The sequence below is a fragment of the Tinamus guttatus genome, unplaced genomic scaffold (genome assembly GCF_059628265.1).
Source record: "Tinamus guttatus ecotype Peru unplaced genomic scaffold, ASM5962826v1 Tinamus_guttatus_pri_ptg000218l, whole genome shotgun sequence".
Classification (NCBI taxonomy): domain Eukaryota; kingdom Metazoa; phylum Chordata; class Aves; order Tinamiformes; family Tinamidae; genus Tinamus; species Tinamus guttatus.
This window is the reverse complement of record NW_028288752.1, coordinates 4,193,592-4,214,353: the sequence shown is the minus strand read 5'-3', so window position 1 is coordinate 4,214,353 and position 20,762 is coordinate 4,193,592. Positions and strand designations below refer to the sequence as shown.

General features: G+C 37.8%; 1 protein-coding gene across 1 annotated transcript in view; it reads left to right on the top strand.

Moving 5' to 3' along the window:
- DNAAF9 (dynein axonemal assembly factor 9) overlaps positions 1 to 20,762 on the top strand; it is a 59,612-nt gene that overhangs the window by 22,528 nt on the left and 16,322 nt on the right. Inside the window, exons 12-26 of the mRNA XM_088524993.1 lie at positions 667 to 754; positions 1,149 to 1,225; positions 1,515 to 1,559; positions 2,044 to 2,089; positions 2,392 to 2,503; positions 3,005 to 3,075; positions 3,857 to 3,907; positions 4,722 to 4,809; positions 8,311 to 8,414; positions 12,012 to 12,158; positions 15,456 to 15,544; positions 15,792 to 15,890; positions 16,142 to 16,256; positions 17,900 to 17,988; positions 20,327 to 20,485. Of these exons, the coding sequence (XP_088381119.1) occupies positions 667 to 754; positions 1,149 to 1,225; positions 1,515 to 1,559; positions 2,044 to 2,089; positions 2,392 to 2,503; positions 3,005 to 3,075; positions 3,857 to 3,907; positions 4,722 to 4,809; positions 8,311 to 8,414; positions 12,012 to 12,158; positions 15,456 to 15,544; positions 15,792 to 15,890; positions 16,142 to 16,256; positions 17,900 to 17,988; positions 20,327 to 20,485 (1,380 nt within the window). The remainder of the gene's footprint in view (positions 1 to 666; positions 755 to 1,148; positions 1,226 to 1,514; positions 1,560 to 2,043; positions 2,090 to 2,391; positions 2,504 to 3,004; positions 3,076 to 3,856; positions 3,908 to 4,721; positions 4,810 to 8,310; positions 8,415 to 12,011; positions 12,159 to 15,455; positions 15,545 to 15,791; positions 15,891 to 16,141; positions 16,257 to 17,899; positions 17,989 to 20,326; positions 20,486 to 20,762) is intronic.

Genomic DNA, 20,762 nt, shown 5'->3' with positions numbered 1-20,762 from the left:
TCCTTCCCTCCCTCAGAATCTGCCAGTTGCAAGTAAGTAGTAAGAGGAGTTAAATTTGGGGGAAGTAGGAATATTCTGTTAATCTTACTCTGCCAGTGTAGCTGGAAGGTAGAAGCTGGTTAGGTCTGAGGTGCCAACTTTGGAGCTGAAAATATGTAACTCACTTCTAGCTTTGCCTGATCTTTATTTATTTCAATACTTTCAGTTCTCTTTTAAAAAGAGAATTGGATTAAGTTATGATGTAGATGTGCTCAAAAAGTTGCAGCAACTCGTTTGTTTTGTTATTACTTTCTGCTTGACTTGCTGCAGAACAGTTGGTTCAGTCTATTTTCCAGTCTTGCTTTTGAAGAGTATACGGCTACCACTCTTCTGTTTTGATATTTAGGGTATGATTTATCTTGATTGTGTTGAGAACAGGGTCACACTATGCCATGATTTTTTTAAAGTATTGTTTAATATGAGCAGTTGACTTGCTCTGATTATTATATTTTTTGAATTTAATCTGGGATGATAGAGGTGCAAAGCAATTAATATGCTTTTTTTTGAACAAGGACCCCTTCCACATAGGGGAGTTCTGTGCTTTGAGAGATAAAACTGCTCTTTTTAAAAGAGGAGGAAGCCAAACTCTGTCTGTCTAGTAAATGTTGTGTTTGTATTTCTCTTCAGTATGCTGTTGTCGCAAATATATACTGCTGTTGTAGAGGCTGTGCTTGCTGGCATTGAGTGCTATGCTAAAACTTCCACTGAATCCAAGGTAAATGAAGTGCTGATTCTCTACACTCTTAATTGTTGATTTGGACTGCTTGCAAAACAAGATTACAGGCAAAACAAAAAGTAAAACGTTTGGGATAACTGTGTAAGGTTAATGAAATAAATACCATGGCCTCCAACCAATCTCTCTGAATTCTGCTAAATGAGTGAAATTTCAGAGTATATCTAATCTTATCTCCTTACAGTTGTTTCTCACCTCCTCAATTTTCCAAACCTTGTTGTAAGGAAAATTAGAGAGGAGCCAAAGAACAAACTTCAGCTGGTGCAGTGTGTTACTGTTTGGTGTATGGTCTCTGCTTATCTGATGGGTGCTCCGTTAGCTACTGGGAATCCTAAGGATGGGAGAAGATGCTCTATTCTCAATTTTCATTTTTCAGGCCAAGGAGGTAGCAGAGCAGATGCTTATGTCTGTGTTAGATACCCTTCATTTAACACAACTCAAAACTGCATTACGGTATGTACTTTCAGATACCTATTAGTCGATTTATTGCATCAATATACTAGCTTCTTTTGGGAAGAAAATACACGAAATCTTAATTTTTAAATGTAAGTTCTTTGACAGTTGAATTCCAATACCTTTCATATTGCATTAAAGCATTGTAAAGTCAGGGTACCTACTTCATTTTTCTTTACCCGGTTTTAAACACTTAAGCTGTTGCCTTATGGTAAACCTATTACTGCATGTTTTTGTATGTAACGAGGTATAAAACACTTTTTTCACTTACATGATTTCTGTTCCACAGCTCCAAAATCTCCTTTCAAATTCAGGCTGTGAACAATCATGGGAGGTTTGTGTCACTGTCTTTCCATATTTTTCCCATCTCTGATATATAAAAAGTGCTAATTAATTAATAAGGGTTTATATTTTGCTGTCTCAGAGTTTCTGGAAAAACATTGCGTTTGATTGCTTTGTATAAGAGCAAGCACTGCATGCTTTTGTATATGAGCCAGTTTTATGGCTTCATATCTTTCTGATTCTGTAGAATCTTAGTAGTGTTTAAACGTAATAGTAACACATCTGTGCAGAGCATTTTTATTATCTCTGGTAATGAGTAGAAGCAGCATGAGTCCATTAAGAGCTTCCATTTTAAAAGATGTGTTTTTAACTTAGTTGACATCAGACTTGTGCTTTTTAATCTACGTGCTGTCTAATCGACTGAAATGGCCTACACAGATAAAAGCTATTTTAAAATGAAATAGATTTTTTTGATTGTTATGAAATCACTCCAAATTATCCAGTCTTTAAATATTTAATTATCATTATTTTTCTAGAATTACTCCATTAGATAATGAGGATAGCCTGAATTTGGTTAAAACGGTGAGTTATACATTTTATATGAAACCAGAGCTTGCATACCTTCTTTGATGGGATACATATATGAACACAAGCATGAGGGGATGGATGAGATGGAGTTCTGGGAGAAGAAAATGAAACTGAGAAAAGTCTGAGCTTTACAAATGAAGTTGGGTAGCAGAATTTGGAAGAAAACCATAACATAAAATTACTGTCTCAGACTTTGTATTAAAACAACACAGAAGCACTGGGTTTTAGGAAGTTTGAAACTTGTTATCTTAACTTCAACTTCTGCTTTCTCTTTCTTTCCTACATTATGGCTGTAGGCATCAATGACAGTGTTCGACATTCCAGACGTGCTCACGGGAAGAGGATGCTTGGGATCCGTAGTCTTTTCAGAATCCTTTCTAACCTCAAAGATACACGTAAAAGAACAAGGTAACTCTTGAATACTAACACCAAATTTGTATATCTGTTTGAAAGCACTTTTGCTATTCATATCTATTTTATTATTATCACCATTATGTTTTTAAACTTTTTGGTTATGGGAGAGACCTAATTATTTTAGTTTGCTAGTAATCAAGATCTTAAATGTTAGAGAACTCCTCTAATCTCACTTAAAGGACTTGGAATTTTGACTACATGCTGATTCATAAAAGATTGAAGAGCAAAAAAAAAAAAAGACACAAACCAAGACCAGAATAAAAAAATGGGTTTCTTTTAAATTTTTTTTATTAATTGTGGGTATGTTGTTGTATGAGGAGACTGGGAGCTCCTTTTTCAGGGGAGCTTCACTTATACATAATAAATCCTTGAAATGATCAGGAAATTTTCATATTTCGTAGAACAACAAAACAAATTAAACAAACTAACTTGATAAAGAGTCTAGAATATATAGATCATGTTGTAATTCTTTCTTTTTCATTTATTTCCCTGCAGATGGCAGTATTAATTCAGAAACCAGCCACATAATCCTGACTGCAGTTATTCCAAGATACGCATCTTGGCTGGTTAGTACGCAAACTTATTTGAAGCATTTTTCTTTATATGCAAATCAACAAAAGAAAACTTTTTATCAATATATAACCATTGGTGTATTTATATAGCTATATGTGTAAATATATAGATGTGTGAGAATAATAAAAGACTTGGGTAATGAAATAGAATTTTGAAATAGTATGATTTTTGATTGTGGACAGTAAGCATGTAACTTACAAGTGGAAACAGGCTGATGGTTTCGTTCATGAAACAAGCTTTAAATTATTCCATTTTCATCACTTCAGTTTTTGCAATGCTGCAGGCACGATTTTTCAAGTACACCGTATCATATTTGAAAGTTCTGCTTATTGTGGATTTGCTTTCAGATCATTAATCTACTACACTGCATTGAAGGTGTAGTTGCAATAAATGCTATTAAGTTGTGCCACTTTTTATTAGTTGGTAGCGCATAAATGTTTTACCAGCCAAAATACTTTAATAATAATAATAACAAAAAAGACAGACACTTCTTTATGTCTTTGCAGTACCATTTTAGCCTATAAAAACTATTTATTGGGGAGTAACTCCTTGAATATATGTTAAAGAATATGTATGTTAAAGAACTGTCTCAGTTCCATAGTTTCACAGTATTGAGAAGTACTTTGAAACAGAGGGTTATCTCCAGAACTTTAACCATTAGTGGTACCTAAAATTGTCCATTGCCTCATATCTTCATTAATGCTTTTTAAAGTAGTTTAACTTTAGTCTGGCTTTATATATTAATTATCTAATGGAGACTCTTCCTCGCTACAGGTAGAAGATAGTGATGTGAAACTGTCTGAAAAGACACAACATATACTGAAGGTAATATAAAAAAAATCAGTTATAGAGGTTATATTTTTAAGAACCAGTATTCCAGAAATGTTAATTGTTAGTAAGATTGACTTGTGTCTTTTTTACTTTTTCTCTGACTTGTTACAAAAATTTGCCTATTCTGTTCTGTGTGTTTTCAAACTGTGGCCTACCAAAAAAACATTGGTTATAAAAATTTGGAATTTTCTCTATTTCCATGAATGACAAAGCTCATCAGCAAAAGGAGTTAGAATAAAGCTAAGATTCTATAGAAGTCTCACTGAATGCTACCCATGGAGCTCATGTGTTTTTGTTTTGTTTTGTTTTGTTTAAAAAAGAGCAATGCCACTCTACATTCAACTTTCTTTTAACTTAATTAGCATGCTGAATGTCTGAAGGAAAACACTTAAAGCACTATGAAAAATAAAAGAATCTTGGATCTGGGAACATCTTAACCCACATGAGTTTCACATTTGTGGTTTAATTTGTGGTTACCAGAAATCTTCATTACAAATAGATTTATTTTCCTGTAATATACTTTTAGTTCAGTAGATTGACATTCTGAAAACAAAAAGCTATGCCTTGTGGTTGTGACAATAACTTGTAACTTAATAGCTGCTGGCAAGACCAAACTGGGGGATTTGCTTTAAAAAATTACACTTTTCACATGCCGTGTCTTTCACTAGTTCTTCTCTATCAATGTTGTTTAAAACTCTTTAAAAGTTCTTACAAATGCTGTTTAATTTGCTAATTTTTTTCTTTTTAAAGCATTAAAACATTCTGGCATGATGCACACCGTGATATTATTGTTTGTTTTCCTGTTTAGGAAGATAAATCTTTTCTGGGCACTTTACTTGCCGAAGGCGATGGAGCGCACATTTATTCTAGCAACCCCCAGGCCATGCCTGCAGAAGGTGAGCTGTCTTCCTCGGGTGCTTAAAGAATAATTTCACTCCTTTTAAACATGGTTTCTGGTGTTCACGAGTCTGGTGAGACCACCTCTACTGCCTTTACAAGCTGTTTTCTTTCCATTTGCCGTTGTAATTCCGTCTTGCTAAATGCCATTTTTTTCTTCTTTGATCCCAACCTCTGCTTGAAATTCCCTACCCACTTTTCATTTATTTATTTATTTATTTATTTATCTCCCTCCCTTCCTCCCTCCGTCTAGGAGAGGAGTTCCTATCAGTGTCATAGGCGTAATTTTGAGACACAATATGGTACAGTGCCTGTGATGTAGGAGGACACTGAAGAGATTTGATTCTAAATTTGTTTACAGCCTTGTGTTCTCTGCTTCCACTGAGGTCTTCTTCCTGGAGCTGACACTTCCAGGTTTATTCCACTGTAATTTTCACTTGGAAACCTCGGTGTTTATTACCATATATGCTCATGATATCAAAGAAAAATGCTTGTTCTTGGTCCTTTTCAAATTGAATGAAGTTAGCACTTTTTGACATGAGATTACTGATAGTGGTCTCAGACAATTGCTCCTATTTTAGTGCCTTTTCTTGCAGAAATTAAGTGATGTGGATGCCCCCAATCATATGACTAAGAAAATTCAAGATGAACTTCGGGGTGCTGTGGCAGAGTGAATTCTCTCGTTTCACAGCTTTGCATTGCTTCATCTTTCTTGCTTTCGAGAAAACTAATGGAAAAATAAACAGGAGTTTCTGAATCAAAACATTCACCTTAAGGCCCAATATTTTCATTCCTCCTGTCCAGTGAAGATACCATTGTCACAGTAGAATGTAACATCTAAGTATCAATTGACGGTTTTGAGGAGAAAATCTCTAGCTTTGTTATTCTTGTAATTATACAGAAGTAGTACTAAGGATAAGTGATGATACACAGGGCAGTTCAATAGCCCTGTATCTTCACATAACAGAATTTACTTTGGGCTGTAAGTTAAAGATTTTAAAGTAGGAAGGACACTGCAGAATAATGCTTTGAGCTATGTTGCAATATAGTGGGTACAGATTCATTCAGTAAATAATTAGGGAAAAGAATAATTATATTTTTTAACTTAATAAAAACTGTCTTTCCCTACAGACTAATATACTTTTCCCTTTTTTGCTGAGATTAAACTTTCATGCCACTTGGGATGGAGAGTTAAAAGTAGGTGGCCTAAGGACTATTATGTAACACTTCAACAAAGAGATATTTTCTTAGGGGTCACGCGAAAATGAACTTGATCTCATTCCCTTTCACGTGTGCTGGAAGCTACTTTGCTGTCTTGCAAACTTGCCACCTTGCAGGATGTGCTCTGCTGAGCTTGCAGCTGTGTAGCCTGGCCGGGTTAAAGGGAGAGGTGCTGCCACACACTCATTCATCTCCTTTCTTTGTCATTTATTTCATACTGTAACTGGGTGGTTAAATTCATGTCTAAAGTAGAGCAGAAAGAAAATCAGACTAATAAATGTTTTCCTTATTATGCTAATGCATGTGCTGTATTCCAGCATTTCGTAGGATGCACGTAAGTGAATCAGGTACTCTTACCAATTACATGTTCCCCTCCAACATTAATAACTTGTGAGTAACTGCAAAAGTGGTATATACAATTAGCCCATTATATCAAAAACAGCCTTGATGTGAAGGAGATCATTTTGCATTTTTATTACTCTTTGCTGCTCCTATTTTTGTTTCAAAAGAATCAGCCTCTGTTTCTTGTTTTTCTTCCCTCTTCCCACCCCCACATTTTCTCTGTGAAGTGTAAAACTCTTTGTGAGTTTTGGCAGAAGTGAGCTCCAGATTTTGTATGTTGTCATTTTTCTTCTTCAGCTGCCCAATAGAAGGCATGTTCCATGTTGTGGATTTTGCATGCACTGGAGGCATAGGCAGTAACCTTTTTTCATATACAGGTTAGCCCAGCCCCCACATCCATGTCATCCATCCGTCCATTTACCTTTTAAATTAATGGAACAGTGTAGTGGATTTGTTAACAACTAGGTTTTGTCTCCATTTCATTTGTTGTAAACTGAGATCTTCAATTTGTGGTTTTAATCTTTGCCTGTTTAATAGCAGTCATTTTTTGACGCCACTTTACTGTTAACTGGAAGTTTCAGTCTAGAATAGTTGCATATACATCCCTACCAGGGACAATATGTTGTTTATGTAACTTAAAATCACCTTCCTCGGTATAGTGGTTAGGTATAAAGGAGAGCTTTTGATTTGTATCTCTTGTTCTGAAGTTCTCTTGTTTATTAAAACAAAGCCCTAATACTGAAAGATGTTGGAGATCTTATTTTAACTTGCCATTTCACAATGAAAATTCTTTGTTCTCTTATTATTTCTTCAGAACACTGTTTGATAGATTGAGCGGAGCGTGCAGATATGTTTAGCTGCATTTTAGCTGTTGTTCTGCTCTACTTTGCTTTTTTTAAAGCCTTATTCTGAGTCATGCTGTTTTGTTTAAAAAGAAAATAATTAGCTTTCTCTTAGGCTGTCTCTAGATGCTTCCCTTTATGGTGTGTGATCCTGCTGTTAATGCATGGTCTAGTACTGGCAGTAGAGGTCCAGGTAGCAACTCCCGCTTGCTCTTTCATTCCTGGATTTCTTAGGGTTGGCAAAAATTAGTGGTTTAGCCAATGTTACTTTATGGAGCTTTAAAGGTAAAATTTTCTTATTAATTCTTTCTTATCATCTAGTCTTGTTCTTCCATTTTCCAGCTTGTTCAGGTTATTCAGGTTTGCTAAGAGCCTAAATGTCCATAAGATGGCAAGAAAGAAGGAGCTGGAATTAATGTTTGTGTCTCTTAGCTCTCGCTAGACTAATAGCTTCCAGGGAAATTGCTAGCCCGGTAAAAGTCTCTCTATGCAAAAAATAAAACTCAAGCCTGCAGATCAAGTTTTAAGCATTCTTTTGGTGAGACAGTTAAGGAAAATCAGGGTAGAAAATTTTCCTTTACTCTGTCACCAGGTGAAAGTTTAAGTCTCTGCCTTTTTTTCTACTTGGCTGCATGGTATGTGTCAATATATTGACATTTTGGTGAAAAAATGACCTTTGTAAATAATAGTGTTACCATGCTTAAATTTCCTGTTGTTGTAGATGCAAATTCTGCTTATTCATCCAAGTTTTACAAGTTTGCACTTAGTCATGATGAAAATTTTCATGTGACTATTTTTAAAATGTCAAAAATAATTTGTGATAACTGGGCTACATGGGATAACAGTAAGTAGAATGCAACTATATTCATGACTTTATCCCTTGACAGTGATATCCAGTAGAGATCTGATGGTTGTGTCCTGGATGCTGTGCAGATATTAACCCAATTCTTTACTCAAATGCTGTATGCATTTTGAATATGGCAGCTTTTCAAGAATATAGATTTATTCCTCAGAAGGAAGAGGCATTAGTCTTATGGTGCAAAGATACTGATGATCTACACCTCATAACATCAATCTTTTTCTTTTAAATTCTAGGAAAATTGTACTTCTTTTCAGATGGCATTCTCTTTTCTCATCCTCACCACGGCAGCATTTCCATTTCAAAGAACCATATGAATTCCATTTCTCTCTACGATGGGGTGAGTGTTTTGATTATCTGTTCTTACTGTCATAGAATGTTTTTCAATAAAAAAAAAGAAGACTTTCGTAAGATACTCACATAGGTGCTTGTTTTCAAGTAAAGTTTTAGTTCAAGTGTTTAAAACTAATGGTATAGATGCAAATCTCTGCATTTTTACCCAGAGAGGTAGTTGAGTCCCCTTCCTTGGAAATATTCAAAAGCCACCTGGATGCAATCTTGGCAACTTGCTCTAGGTGACTTTGCTTGAGCGGAGGAGATGGTCTAGATGGTATCCAGAGGTCCGTTTCAACCTCAGCCCTTCTGTGATTCTGTGACATTTTGTACTGGTTTTAGTTTAGCTAAACTGTATATAGGAGACGACTGAATTGTTAATTACTTCTTAATAGCGTGGAAAATTACTGTTTATTAACAGAAAAGTTGCAGAAAGCAGCATTCATAAAACACCTAGCCATCTTAAGCAAAGGATGGCAAAAAGTCCAAGGTTTTGTGTAGTCTTAGAGTGTATTGGTGGGTGAAATGCTGCCTTCTGTTCAAAATATGCTTAACCTTCAGCCAAATGTTGGTGACAATGACCTGCTTATCTCTGGAGGGGTCACGAGGAGTGTCTGTCTGCTGTCCTGGAGTGTTGTGTAACTTACTGCCAGGGTGAAGGGAATGACTGCTCCGAGTTTTCCAAGTTGAGAGAAGTGAGAAGGAAAGGCATGCTGCATGTCATCACACATATTCTGCGTAATTACAGTAGAAGACAATGCTAGGCATAGAGTTTTGTCACTCCGATGATCAAGTTATATCAGTTCACTTAACACTTAACTTGGCAAACTTGCCAGGCTCATTGTTTTCTTTAACTGGCAAGGTTCTTTGTGGGAATAGAGAATGGAGTTAATGACAGCAGCTCTTTTTTCCTCTCTTTAAGGCAGACACACTAGGTTAACTATCTTTTTAGAATTGAAAGGAGAGATTATTTGGGGTGGTTATCATTTCCTAAGCACTGAAAAGGCATCTTTGTTTCCTTTAGCTGCTGTTTTCTTCAGGTGCACTATTGCACATTTGTTTAGTGACCTCCAGAGAGCATTGTGTGCCTGTGATTTCATCATGAAATGGAAGAAACCACTTAAAATACAATAAAAGTGTGTGATTCAATTGGGATGAAAACACAACACTGAAGAGAATCTTACCTTAGCTGCCTTTTCTTGTATATCGTATTGATTGCCCCTTCATAGCTTAAGAAGTTATTTTAACACTGACCTTCCTGCTATTGTTTGGTTTGAGACGCTCACTTTCATAAAACCTAAGCTATTTATGGGACTTGGCTCTCATTCTTGAACTGATGCCAGATTTTTGTGTAAAGCTAAACCTTGACATAGAGAATTATATTGTCTAGCTGACTTGGCATAATGCAAGGGTGGAGATCTTAAAATATTAAGACGTGACAAGAGGAGAAAGGTAATTTGATGTGCCCTTTTGAAAGCTAATACAACAACAATGCAGATGCAGAGGAAAGGATAATTTAATGGTAGATTTAAAATACAAGATAGAAGACTTTGGGTGATACAAAATGCAGTTGCTCAGCCGCTGTCTCAGCGTGTGCCTGCTAGATGCTTTTCTTTTTGATCTGAAAATACACCTGCAGTCGTGTCTCCAACACATCCCAAAAGGCTCCTCATTCTGAGGAACTGGGCACGAAGCTCCCACCTGAACTGTTGAAGTACTAGAGGCCTGTAGACATCTGGAGCATGGCAGCTGGCATCAGATCTTTCCCAAGACGGTTCCATGAAGAGCTAAAGAATTTACAAATTCTCCAAATGGTACAAATTTTAGCAGAACTCTTCATCTCCACTCCCCCTTGATGTAAGGCAGGACCATTCTAGCTTTGTACCAGCTCTTCTGTGGAAGAGAAGAAAACACAGAGGACTGATTTGACATCTGATCCCAAACTCAATTTTCTTTTCTTTTTTTTTTTTCTTTTTTTCTTCTGTAGCTATTCAATATGTCAGTGTATTGTATCAAGGCATCTTGACTGTACAGAGGCTAGATGCTGTGTGCTGGGTTTTAGAATCTTACTTAAAAATTGGGTCTTGAAGCTTGTAAGCACCTGAATCCGATATTCGTTTTGGCCCTGAATCACCAAGTGAGGAAATATCATGAAGTAATACTTACATTTCCCAATAGTGGTAATGTCTTGTAAAATTCTGGCATAGGCTCTTTTAACACAATGTATGTAGGGATTATTGCTGCATTGTTTCCATCTTTTTTCGATTTAGGGATCACTAAACATTTCCTAGAAGGAGGTGCCCATTCTGTTAGGCACTTTTTATTTAACTGCAGCCAGTATGAGTTTGCCTTTCAGAGTTTTCATGTTACCTGCAAGTTATCCTGCAGAATCAAAGTCTAAAAGCTGTTTTCACTTAAGGTAGTAACTGTCTCTGACATTTGTGAGTGTTTATCAGTAACCTCAATGATTATAGAGGTTTGTTTTTATAACTAATCCTTGAGTCAGCAAAGTGGGTAGAGATTCTGTTTACAGATGTCTCTGAATTGACACTGATTCCTATTCAAGTCTTCCCCAACTTGAGTTTACTTCTCTAAAAATTACTAAATAGAGTTCTTAGTCCACTTAATCTGTTGAAAGAGAGATGAGCATTGCCAGGTTTCTGATTTGTACACTTGAGCACTGGAGGCCCTGTTCTCCAGACATGTGCTTTCACATCACTGAATTATACTGAATGCCTGGTGCTTTAGTAGGAAAAAGCTAAAAGTCAAAAATGGAGAGCAGATCTCTTCAGCCTCCTGTGAAGTTTTGCAGGGGCTGCTCTCCTGAAATTTGGAAAACCAAGGGTTAGTGTTGATCTATTAAACCAAAAATGAGGCTAAAACTGCTGAACCCTCTTGCTTTTAATGGATGCCAGTCTTGAGGACTCCAGTTTCCTGTTGGCAAAGGAATACAGTTCAGTGGTAGGAGCAAAAGATTTAATGAAACTTGTGAGCACTGAAGAATCTGAGAGAAATGTGGCACTGCCAATGTGCAAGTGCTCTGTACTTTAAATTGCAGGCCTGTCTGTTGCACATCATTCTAGCATGGTTACTTTCATGTCAGGACCTGAAAAGAATTGTATAAAAAGAGACTGTAGTTTTGCCATACATACTATCTTTCTAATCTTTTTGGGTGACAGACTTAATTCACTCTTCTGTGGTACATCTGTCAGGGAGAATTATAGTGTAGATTAACAAGGTAGTTCTGGTGTGAAACTTGAGGAGGTAGATGCAGAATAAAGGGCTATAGTGGTCGTTTTTGTAGGAGAGGAAAGTGAATTGATATTAAAATCCATGTTGTTTTCACGAAGAGACAAAGTTCAGAATATTAATCTTAATGTGCTTTCTTTAAGGCTTGTGGTAATTCAGCAGCAGGGAGTAGAAACTTTAGTTGATCCCTCTATTGCTTACGTGCATGATAACAAGCTAATGAATCTTTAGATACTTACGTGTGCCCAAATAGCACTATAATAGTTCTTTTCTGATCTGTGCAATTTAATGTATTAAGTCTTTTCCCACTTTCGATAATTGTTAATTCTGCATTATCCTCTCTTTTCCTTTCTAGGATTCAACCAGTATTGTTGCCACTCTCTTTATAGACTTCAAAAGTTCCTTGCTCGTGCATCTACCAATTGAATTCCATACCCAAGGAAACTTCTTGGTGATTGCACTTTTCCCCAAAACAAAGATTTACAAAGCCTTTTATTCACAGGTAAGGCAAATAAACATTGTTTCTTTTTTTGTTTGTTTTTTCACCCAAAACCATCTAGGATGTTTTTCAGAGGAGTGGCAATGGTGAATTCGTTAATATATCTGTGTTAACTGATTAAGTTTGAACAAAACATCGCATTTGGGTTTCTCATGCTGTTTGAACCATGAAGGCAATTCATCTGATACATGTTACCAGGCTAGAGTGCTGGGTCTTTCTAGCTCTGGTCTTCAGCAAAACCTGTTCTGATATCTGTCTGAACCAGTGCAGTTTGGAAAGGAACAGCCAACCCTGGGGAGCAACAGGTTAGGAAGCACACTGAAAATTCCCGTTGTGGTGGGATGTTGCACATACCTGAACTTTGATGCACATGCTTTTGCATGTTTATCCTCATTTGGAAGCTGAGGAGATAAAGATTAGAGAAATGAACTGCTTAGGTGAGTTGGAATCGTTTCGTTGATGGTGAGCAAAACACTAAGGGGTTGTTTTCTGGGTCCAGCATCGTTTAATGTCTTTATGTACAACCCTGGGATGGTCCATAACTGGAGGATTGGTTGACCCTGAGCTTCTAGAGAGACTTTAAGAAATTTGAGGATTGCATCAATAGAAACATCAAGGAGCTCAAGAAAACTGAACATCTGTACACGAGGCAGAATAGCCTCAGTATCAGTGCCCTCTAGGATATCTAGGAACCTTCATTTTTGGAAATTTTGAAAACTTGGCTAGACAAAGCCACAGCTAATCCGGCATTCATTGCCAGTAATCCTGCTTTGAGCAGGAAGTTGGCCTAGAGGCTCCAGAATCTGTCTTCCAGGCAGGAACTGATGGCATCTTCTACTCTGTAGAACTTAACAGTGAGTGAGTCTCCAAGAGACTGCCCTGACATGTACTCCTTTCCAGTGCATATTCTGTAACATGCTTTATGTAATGCCATAGGCTTTTAATCAGTAAACCTTTTCTTTAATGACAGAAGTGATTGCTTCTGATCTTAAGACCTTGCACGTGTGGGAAAGTATAGCTTATGTAGATATTGCTAGTGATTCCCTTGCTTGTCGAGTTTAATGCTCCCCATGTGCTTTCATTTTGCCTTCTGAAGCCAGTGAGTGCTCAGAAAGCTTGTTTTTGAGCAGTTGCATTTTAAATGTAGCACTGGTATGTAATTGGCTACAGCAGCTGTATGTAGTGGCAGAGGTTCTATTGCGTGTTTTTTGTGGCTAGACACATTTGGATTGTCATCCTGAGGGAAGTTTTGTTCAAGTCTTTAAGTATCCCATATGCCATTGTATTATTTTCTCAAATAGATTGGTCTCATGCATCGTCCTATTTTAAGTCTACTTTTATACCTTTTTTTTTTTTTTTTTTTTTCTTCTGTTCTCCCTGTAAACATCCTTGAGACGTTCTCAGACTTCAGACCTAGGCTATGTCTGGCTGATTTAGCCTGAAAGAATATCCTTTTTCACTCTGTGCTCATAAAATGTTCTCTTCTGATCAGCATAATTGTTCTTTCTGTTCATTTGGCCTTGGATGTCCAAACTGTGTGCTGTATTCTAGATGAGGGTAGATGTTTCTTGTGTGGAATGTGTGGAAGGTAGATGTTTCTCCTGTGGTATCCTCAATTTGCCTTTGCCTTTTCAACTAATAGAACATGGTCATTTTACAGGAAACTTCTTCAGGTCAGTCTCTTTGGCTCCCTGCTGATATTCCAGCTGGCAGCAGAAGGTGTATTTTGTGCTCACTCTTGCTTCTCATACTTCTTCCTGTTTCTATTACCGCTTCTGTTTCTTCCATTCTGTAGTTAGATCTTTTTTGCTCTCTAAATCATGTCAGTGCTGTGTAGACTGTTCCCCAACTTCTCCCTCCCCCCAAAAAAGTGCTGTGAATTGACTTCAGTTTGGGCCAGACTCATTTTAAATGATTTCTCAGCGTCTTCCCCAAACATCTTGACCAGTGAATTTCCTCAGCCTGATACTTCTTTCTACCCTGTTTAGACCTGCCCTCCTTTGAGTTTGCTTTCTGCGTAGCAGTTCTTTACTGAGCTTCAGTTTTTGCAGTTGAACCATACCATATGGTTTGATCAAAGAAAACCATGTCCTTTGTCTAGAAAATATTATATTGTCATAGCTATTCAGAAAACAAAGTATTCCTCACAGCATAGGCTGTGGGAAACAGATATTATATGTATTTTATTATTATTTACCTTCAGCTCTCTGCTGTTTTCCTCCAAAAGCTGTTCTAAAACTTAGCATGGGATTGAAGTCACAAATACAGAACCTACAGTTATAAGAATTGCTAATACGTAGATACCATTCCTACTTTTCTCTGATCATCTGGCGTAATACCTAGCTTAAAAGGCTTGCTACTGGACTTGTTCCCTATGTTCCAAGCATTCCTGAAACAGCTATGGCAAATATCTATTCCTCCGGAGTTGAGTGCCATAAATTCCTGGTGGTTGAGATGTTGTTTGCAAGATCTTGTTCGATCCCAATCTTGTTCAATTCTCTTTATCCCTGGCCCTTGGACTTCTACAGAGTTTGTGCTTTGTGTTGTTGCTGTTGGCCAGTCCCTCTTTCCATGTTGTTCAGTCCTTGTATGTGCTCCGAAGTGCTTATTTGCTTAGCTGCATGGATCCTTCAACACAAGCAATATTGTCCTTGTTATTGCCAAAAGTTTATTTGGTTTTGGTGCTTTTTATCTTGGTACCCTTGTGCTTACGATGCTGACTTGTTAATGGAAAGCAATTGTCTTCCCCCCCCCCCACCCCCCCAGACTGTTTTGTCTTGCAACAGATTATTGTGAAAAATGACAATGGTTGTTGCCTTATTAAAAGAAGGGAAACACTGAGCATTTAAATAACTGCATGTTTCATCTGAATCTGACTTCTAGGTTCATAGTGCCATTCATATTAATGTGACTTGGCTACAGGAATCGGATGTGAGCCAAAATGCTCTTCCCCAGAGACCCGAAGGGCTCCCTTCCTTTTGGAAGGAGCAGAGTTTTTCTTACATCTCTAGAAATATGATTGCTACATTCTTACCTCTTGCAAATTACAGGACTGCTTGAAGGAGATGTATGTTAATAAAGTTCTTGACATATTGCAGTTCTATTAAAAATGATTTTTGATTTTTTCCATATTTTGAATGCTATTAGCAGAAAACAGTATTGTGTAATATTGTTTTAAAAGGCCAGTTAAAATGTGTATGTTTTTAGACAAAACGAACCTTAAGAATCTATGGGTTGTGCATAAATACCTCTTCAAAACTCAAATTAACATCACTTATGAGTTGGTTTGGTTTGTTCCAGGTTTTTTCCTCATGGCAGAACCAGCCCGGCTCAGGATTATGTTTAAAAGTTGTCCAGGAAGAATTCCTGTCTATGGAACAAAAGAGACTGTAAGTTCACGCCACTTAACGCGTGTATAGTTTACACTTGAGTTTATATGCTACAATCAGAAAAATGCTGCCACTTGGTGAAAACTTCAACAATGACTCAAAAAGGAATCTTTGCGTTTTCAAACTAATGTTTAGTTTTAGTTTTTATACTAATCGTTATTATGTAGCCATCTGATTTGAAGTTGATAAATGTCTCTGTATATTTTCTTTTCTTTAGAGAACTAGCTAAATACTTTGTTTGTTTCAGACATTCCAGTGTTCAGAAGCTATTTAATGCCTTGTCCTTTCCTTCTGGGGAAAGATGCAGCCAGCTAAAACTATCAGCTACCCTCCCAGACTTAGAAAGGTGAGTTTACGTTTTCTCAGGAATAGTTATTATACACATCAAAATATTCTGTACTTTTCTAAAAATTGCTTATTTAATAAATCTGTCTTCACACTAGATATTTTTGGACTAAGATGAATTATTTCCTCTCTGGGAAGCTGCTCTTTGTCCTTTACTAACCATCTTATTTTAGTAAAATTATTTGGCAGCTATTTGTATGAACAGAGCCTTTTGGTCTGGATTGTAATAAAATAAAACCTTATTTTTAAAAGGTTTCTGCAACATTTTACCGTCAGCAGCGTCAGTCATGAGCCAGTAATGAGAGCACATCTTCCTATTTTATTGCAACAGTCAGAAATCATTCCTGAAAAAGCAGAAAGTGATAAGGTAAGGCAGCAACCCAATAATACCTCCCCTCATAGGATATTTACCAAATATTTTCTAGTTCATAATGCAGTAAAGTACTGATAAAGGTTTAACCATGCTCTCTGCCTCCTTCCCCTTACCATCAGTTCACACTGAATGTGCTTCCAGTGTGTTTCTCAGAGGCAAATGATCTGCCCTCTTTTCATGTTTATATTACTTTTTTTTTTTTATTGTAAAAGGTCTTTTGGAAGTGCTAATGGCCCTTCAGCTCTGATAAAACAGAGGCAGAAAATGAAGTGTAGATCAACTGCTCAAGTGAGCAGTTTTCTTTAATGCCCAGAGTGGGTTAGCCCTAAAGCAGTAGTTTGTTTTTATGAATTGCTGAATAATTTAACTGAATTGTTCTCTGGAACATAAAAGACCTTTAAATAGCATAGAGGCAGCACATGATATTTAACATTTGCTGATATTATCTGTAGAACACTTCGTTCTCTATAGGGGCAGCAACAATTGTCAAACTTCAGGAGTGCTTTAAATAACATTTTCAGAGAAAATATGTCCTAGTATCTTTCCAACATTTTAAATCTGCTTTAAGGAAAAAAGAAAACGAAGCAGGAGCATATTCTATTTCTCTCTCTGAATACTGCAATATTGGGATAACTTTATTGCCTGGAATTTAGTTCAGAGATTATACTGAAACTTAATTATTACTTATACTTAATTTAAGATGTATTAATAGTATTTTAAATCTGATTTTAAGGTTGTTCTAAGTATCTGTGCATGTGTTTCAAAAAAAAAAAATCCTTCTATAATAATCATACAATTTCTATAAAGCATGCCAGCATAGAACCACTGATTTTTTGAGTTACTTTTCTAACACTGTTGTCACCAATGCTCAGTTGTGTGAACATCCAAAAGCTTTGGCAATGCGCTTTGACTGTTTTTCAGTGTTTCTTTGCCAGGCCCAAGAGGACTATAATCGCTCTCTAAATGCCACAAAATTGAGCACGAGGAGGAGAGGGTGCTCTATGCAGAGAAGCTGTTGGAGCTGTTGGTATTTTGGAGCTGTTACTGTACAGCCTCTTCCCAAACCTACCCAAAGCTTCATGCAGCTTTAATTAAAGCTGGAAAAAAATTTGTGTGTAGCACAGTCCGGTCAGTACCCAACCTTTGAGTTGCTCTTCATGTTTGGCATTAAGACTATTGGATATATTCAGCCACTTTCTATTTATTTTTTGAATCATTTTGCACAAATACTGATCTATGTACTTGGATGCAGCTTTCCATTTTATATAGGAAACCTAACTTATTTGCTATCTCTTGCAAGATTTTCTCTTGTATTTGCATTAGTGCTGACATTGCAGACTAGGTCTTCATGCAGTGGCTTCTATAACATCGTGTTTGTTAATTATATTTTCATTGTATTCAAGGTATGGAAAAAGTTTTGAAAAACAAGGTGATGAAACACATGGTTCTAAAGTGATGCCCATCTGAGTAATTGCGTAAACATCTGCAGTCACTGTATTCTTCTGTCATGCTGATTCTGCATATTGATGGCTCTTAATTTTGCATTTAGACTTAAGATTTTATGGGGATAACCTTATACGTGTGCAGTTGTCAGTAGCTCATTCTGGCATTTCCGATACCTGTTCCCTGTATTTTAGGTGGTCATCACAATTATTACAGGCCTTCCAGGATGCCGCTGCAGTGATCTGTGCACTTTTCTCATAACTTTTAACAAGGAGCGTGGAAGGTTGGTATAATTCTTTCTTACAATAAATTCCCTCACAACATCCTCTTGGGCAAGCTCCCAAAGTGTGGCGTAGGTGAGTGCACAGTGAGGTGGATTAGGAACTGGCTGGATGGCAGAGCTCAGAGGGTGGTGATCAGCAGTGCAGAGTCTAGTTGGAGGCCTGTAGCTAGCGGGGTCCCCCAGGGGTCAGTTCTCGGTCCAGTCCTGTTCAATTTATTCATCAATGACCTGGATGAAGGCACAGAGTGCTCCCTCAGCAAGTTTGCTGATGACACCAAACTGGGAGGAGTAGCTGATACCCCAGAGGGCTGCGCTGCCATCCAGAGGGACCTGGACAGACTGGACAACTGGGCGGTGAAAAACCTCATGCAATTCAACAAGGCCAAGTGCAAGGTTCTGCACCTGGGGAGGAATAACCCCAGACACCAGTACAGGCTGGGGACTGACCTTCTGGAGAGCAGCTCTGCAGAGAAAGACCTGGGTGTCATGGTGGACGACAAGTTGACCATGAGGCAGCAGTGTGCCCTTGTGGCCAAGAAGGCCAATGGGATCCTGGGGTGCATTAAGAAGAGCATCTCTAGCAGGTCGAGGGAGGTGATCCTGCCCCTCTACTCAGCCCTGGTGAGGCCACATCTGGAGTATTGTGTCCAGTTCTGGGCCCCACAGTACAAGAAGGATGTGGAGCTGCTGGAGAGAGTCCAGCGCAGGGCCACAAGGATGATCAGGGGCCTGGAACATCTGCCCTACGAGGAGAGGCTGAGGGAGCTGGGCCTGTTCAGCCTGGAGAAGAGAAGGCTGAGAGGGGATCTGATCAGTGTCTGTAAGTACCTCAAGGGAGGGAGTGAGGAGGATGGCCTCTTTTCAGTGGTGGCCACCGACAGAACTAGAGGTAATGGCCTCAAACTGAAGCACCAAGAGTTCCGCATGAACTCTTGGTTCCGCATGAACTCCGCATGAATTCCGAAGAATTTTTTAACAGTGAGAGTGACAGAGCGCTGGAACAGGCTGCCCAGAGAGGCTGTGGAATCTCCTTCTCTGGAGATCTTCAAAACCCGCTTGGACGCAGTCCTGTGCCACGTGCTCTAGGTGACCCTGCGTGTGCAGGGGGGTTGGACTGGATGACCTCTAGAGGTCCCTTCCAACCTTAAGCATTCTATGATTCTATGATAAACATTAGGAGGTACCTGAGGGTATTTTAGTCTTGATGCAGTTATGTCACTTCAGATATCTTCATTAACTGTGTTATGCCAAGTAGATCTGCCCTTAGATACTGGACCCTGAGACAAGAAGAACACCAGGAGAAATTCCTTGTAGATATTCCATAATAAGAATTGAAATACCACAGCTTGCATTTTAGATCTGTGCTGTCTGCATCTAGAAATATCCCCGCTCCCACAGACAGCTAATAATCCTAGAGGGGCCAAAATGAATCCTGGCTTAAGCTACTATGAAAGTGGTAGTTGTCGCAGCTTGAAGGGAACAGATGAAGAACTTCCACTTATTGATTTCCATGGTAGCAAGTTCAAAGTACATTTTTTTCTTCTCAGAGAAAAGCTTGTGCTAACAATTTTGCTACAGCATAGGTTTCAGTTTGCCCTAGTTTGTATTCTACAGCAGAGGTCCTGAATATATCACCTACCATTGAATGGCACTAAGGCAAACTCACTAGAAATTTCTTGTTTTGTGTGTTAGTACCATTTGTTGTTTGAGGAAAGACTAGAAGAAATTCTTTTCTTTTTAAATCTTATAGCCTGAAACTCTGAGGTTTAATCTTTGTAACATTCTAGATTCTTTTGCTGTATTATTTTTGATTCCATCTTTTCTGTTTGCAAATTAATTCACAGAATACTTTGTGGATTAGTTTTTAGTGCAAACATGTAAGAGGTTTTTGAATATTCTGTGCTACGTTTCGTCATGTTTTCCTGCAAATGTCATCATTGCTTTTTATTTTTGCAGTGAAATATTTTCATGGCCAAAGTCTTGTAAATTAGATTCATAGAGGTTTTATTTTCTTTTACTGTGAACAAAACTGTGTTGTATCATTAATGTAGATCAGAATTACTCATTTGGTGTGCTGCTTTGAAGAAGCTGTTGAACAATGTTTTGTTAATAATTAAATTAAAAATCCTAAAAGCCACACATCCTTTTGTCGGAAATGTAAGGAATATAACTACACTGAAACAATGCAAGACTAAGATAGAGAGAATCTGTCTATCTAAGAGAGAATCTTAGACTTTAACAAATCTAGTCTTGGTTTTTGCTTCAAAATAAGAAGCAAACGGAAATACTGTGTCTTATTTTTTAATAAGAAAAATTGTGTTATTTTTTAACTTTTTAGGTGGCTGGTGTATCGACAAACTTTGGATAGTGCTGAATGTTTCAGTGCCGCCCACTTCCAGCGTTACCTCTCTGGTGTCGTGGAGGCCCAGCAAATCCACAGCGTCCGCCAGGCCGTGTACACCAGAAAGAACAGGCGGCTCTTAGTGGTCTTGCAAGGGTAAATGTTGCATCAAACAAGGCCATTTCTGTTCCCGTTCTATTTTCAAGACACTTTTTTCATCAAAGCTATGCGTTAAAGAGCAATGATCTGTTAATGCTTTTTGACCTATGTTCTAAGCTCAACTTTTCTGCAACCTGCTAATTTTATTCCTCGTTACTCCATGGAAAATAAGGCATGTGAAGCCTTCCATCACATACTGAAAAGGGCTGAGTTGGTTGGCATTCTGCGTTTGGAGGTTGGCTTCTTTTTTGGCCTCTCAAAAGACATTTTCTTG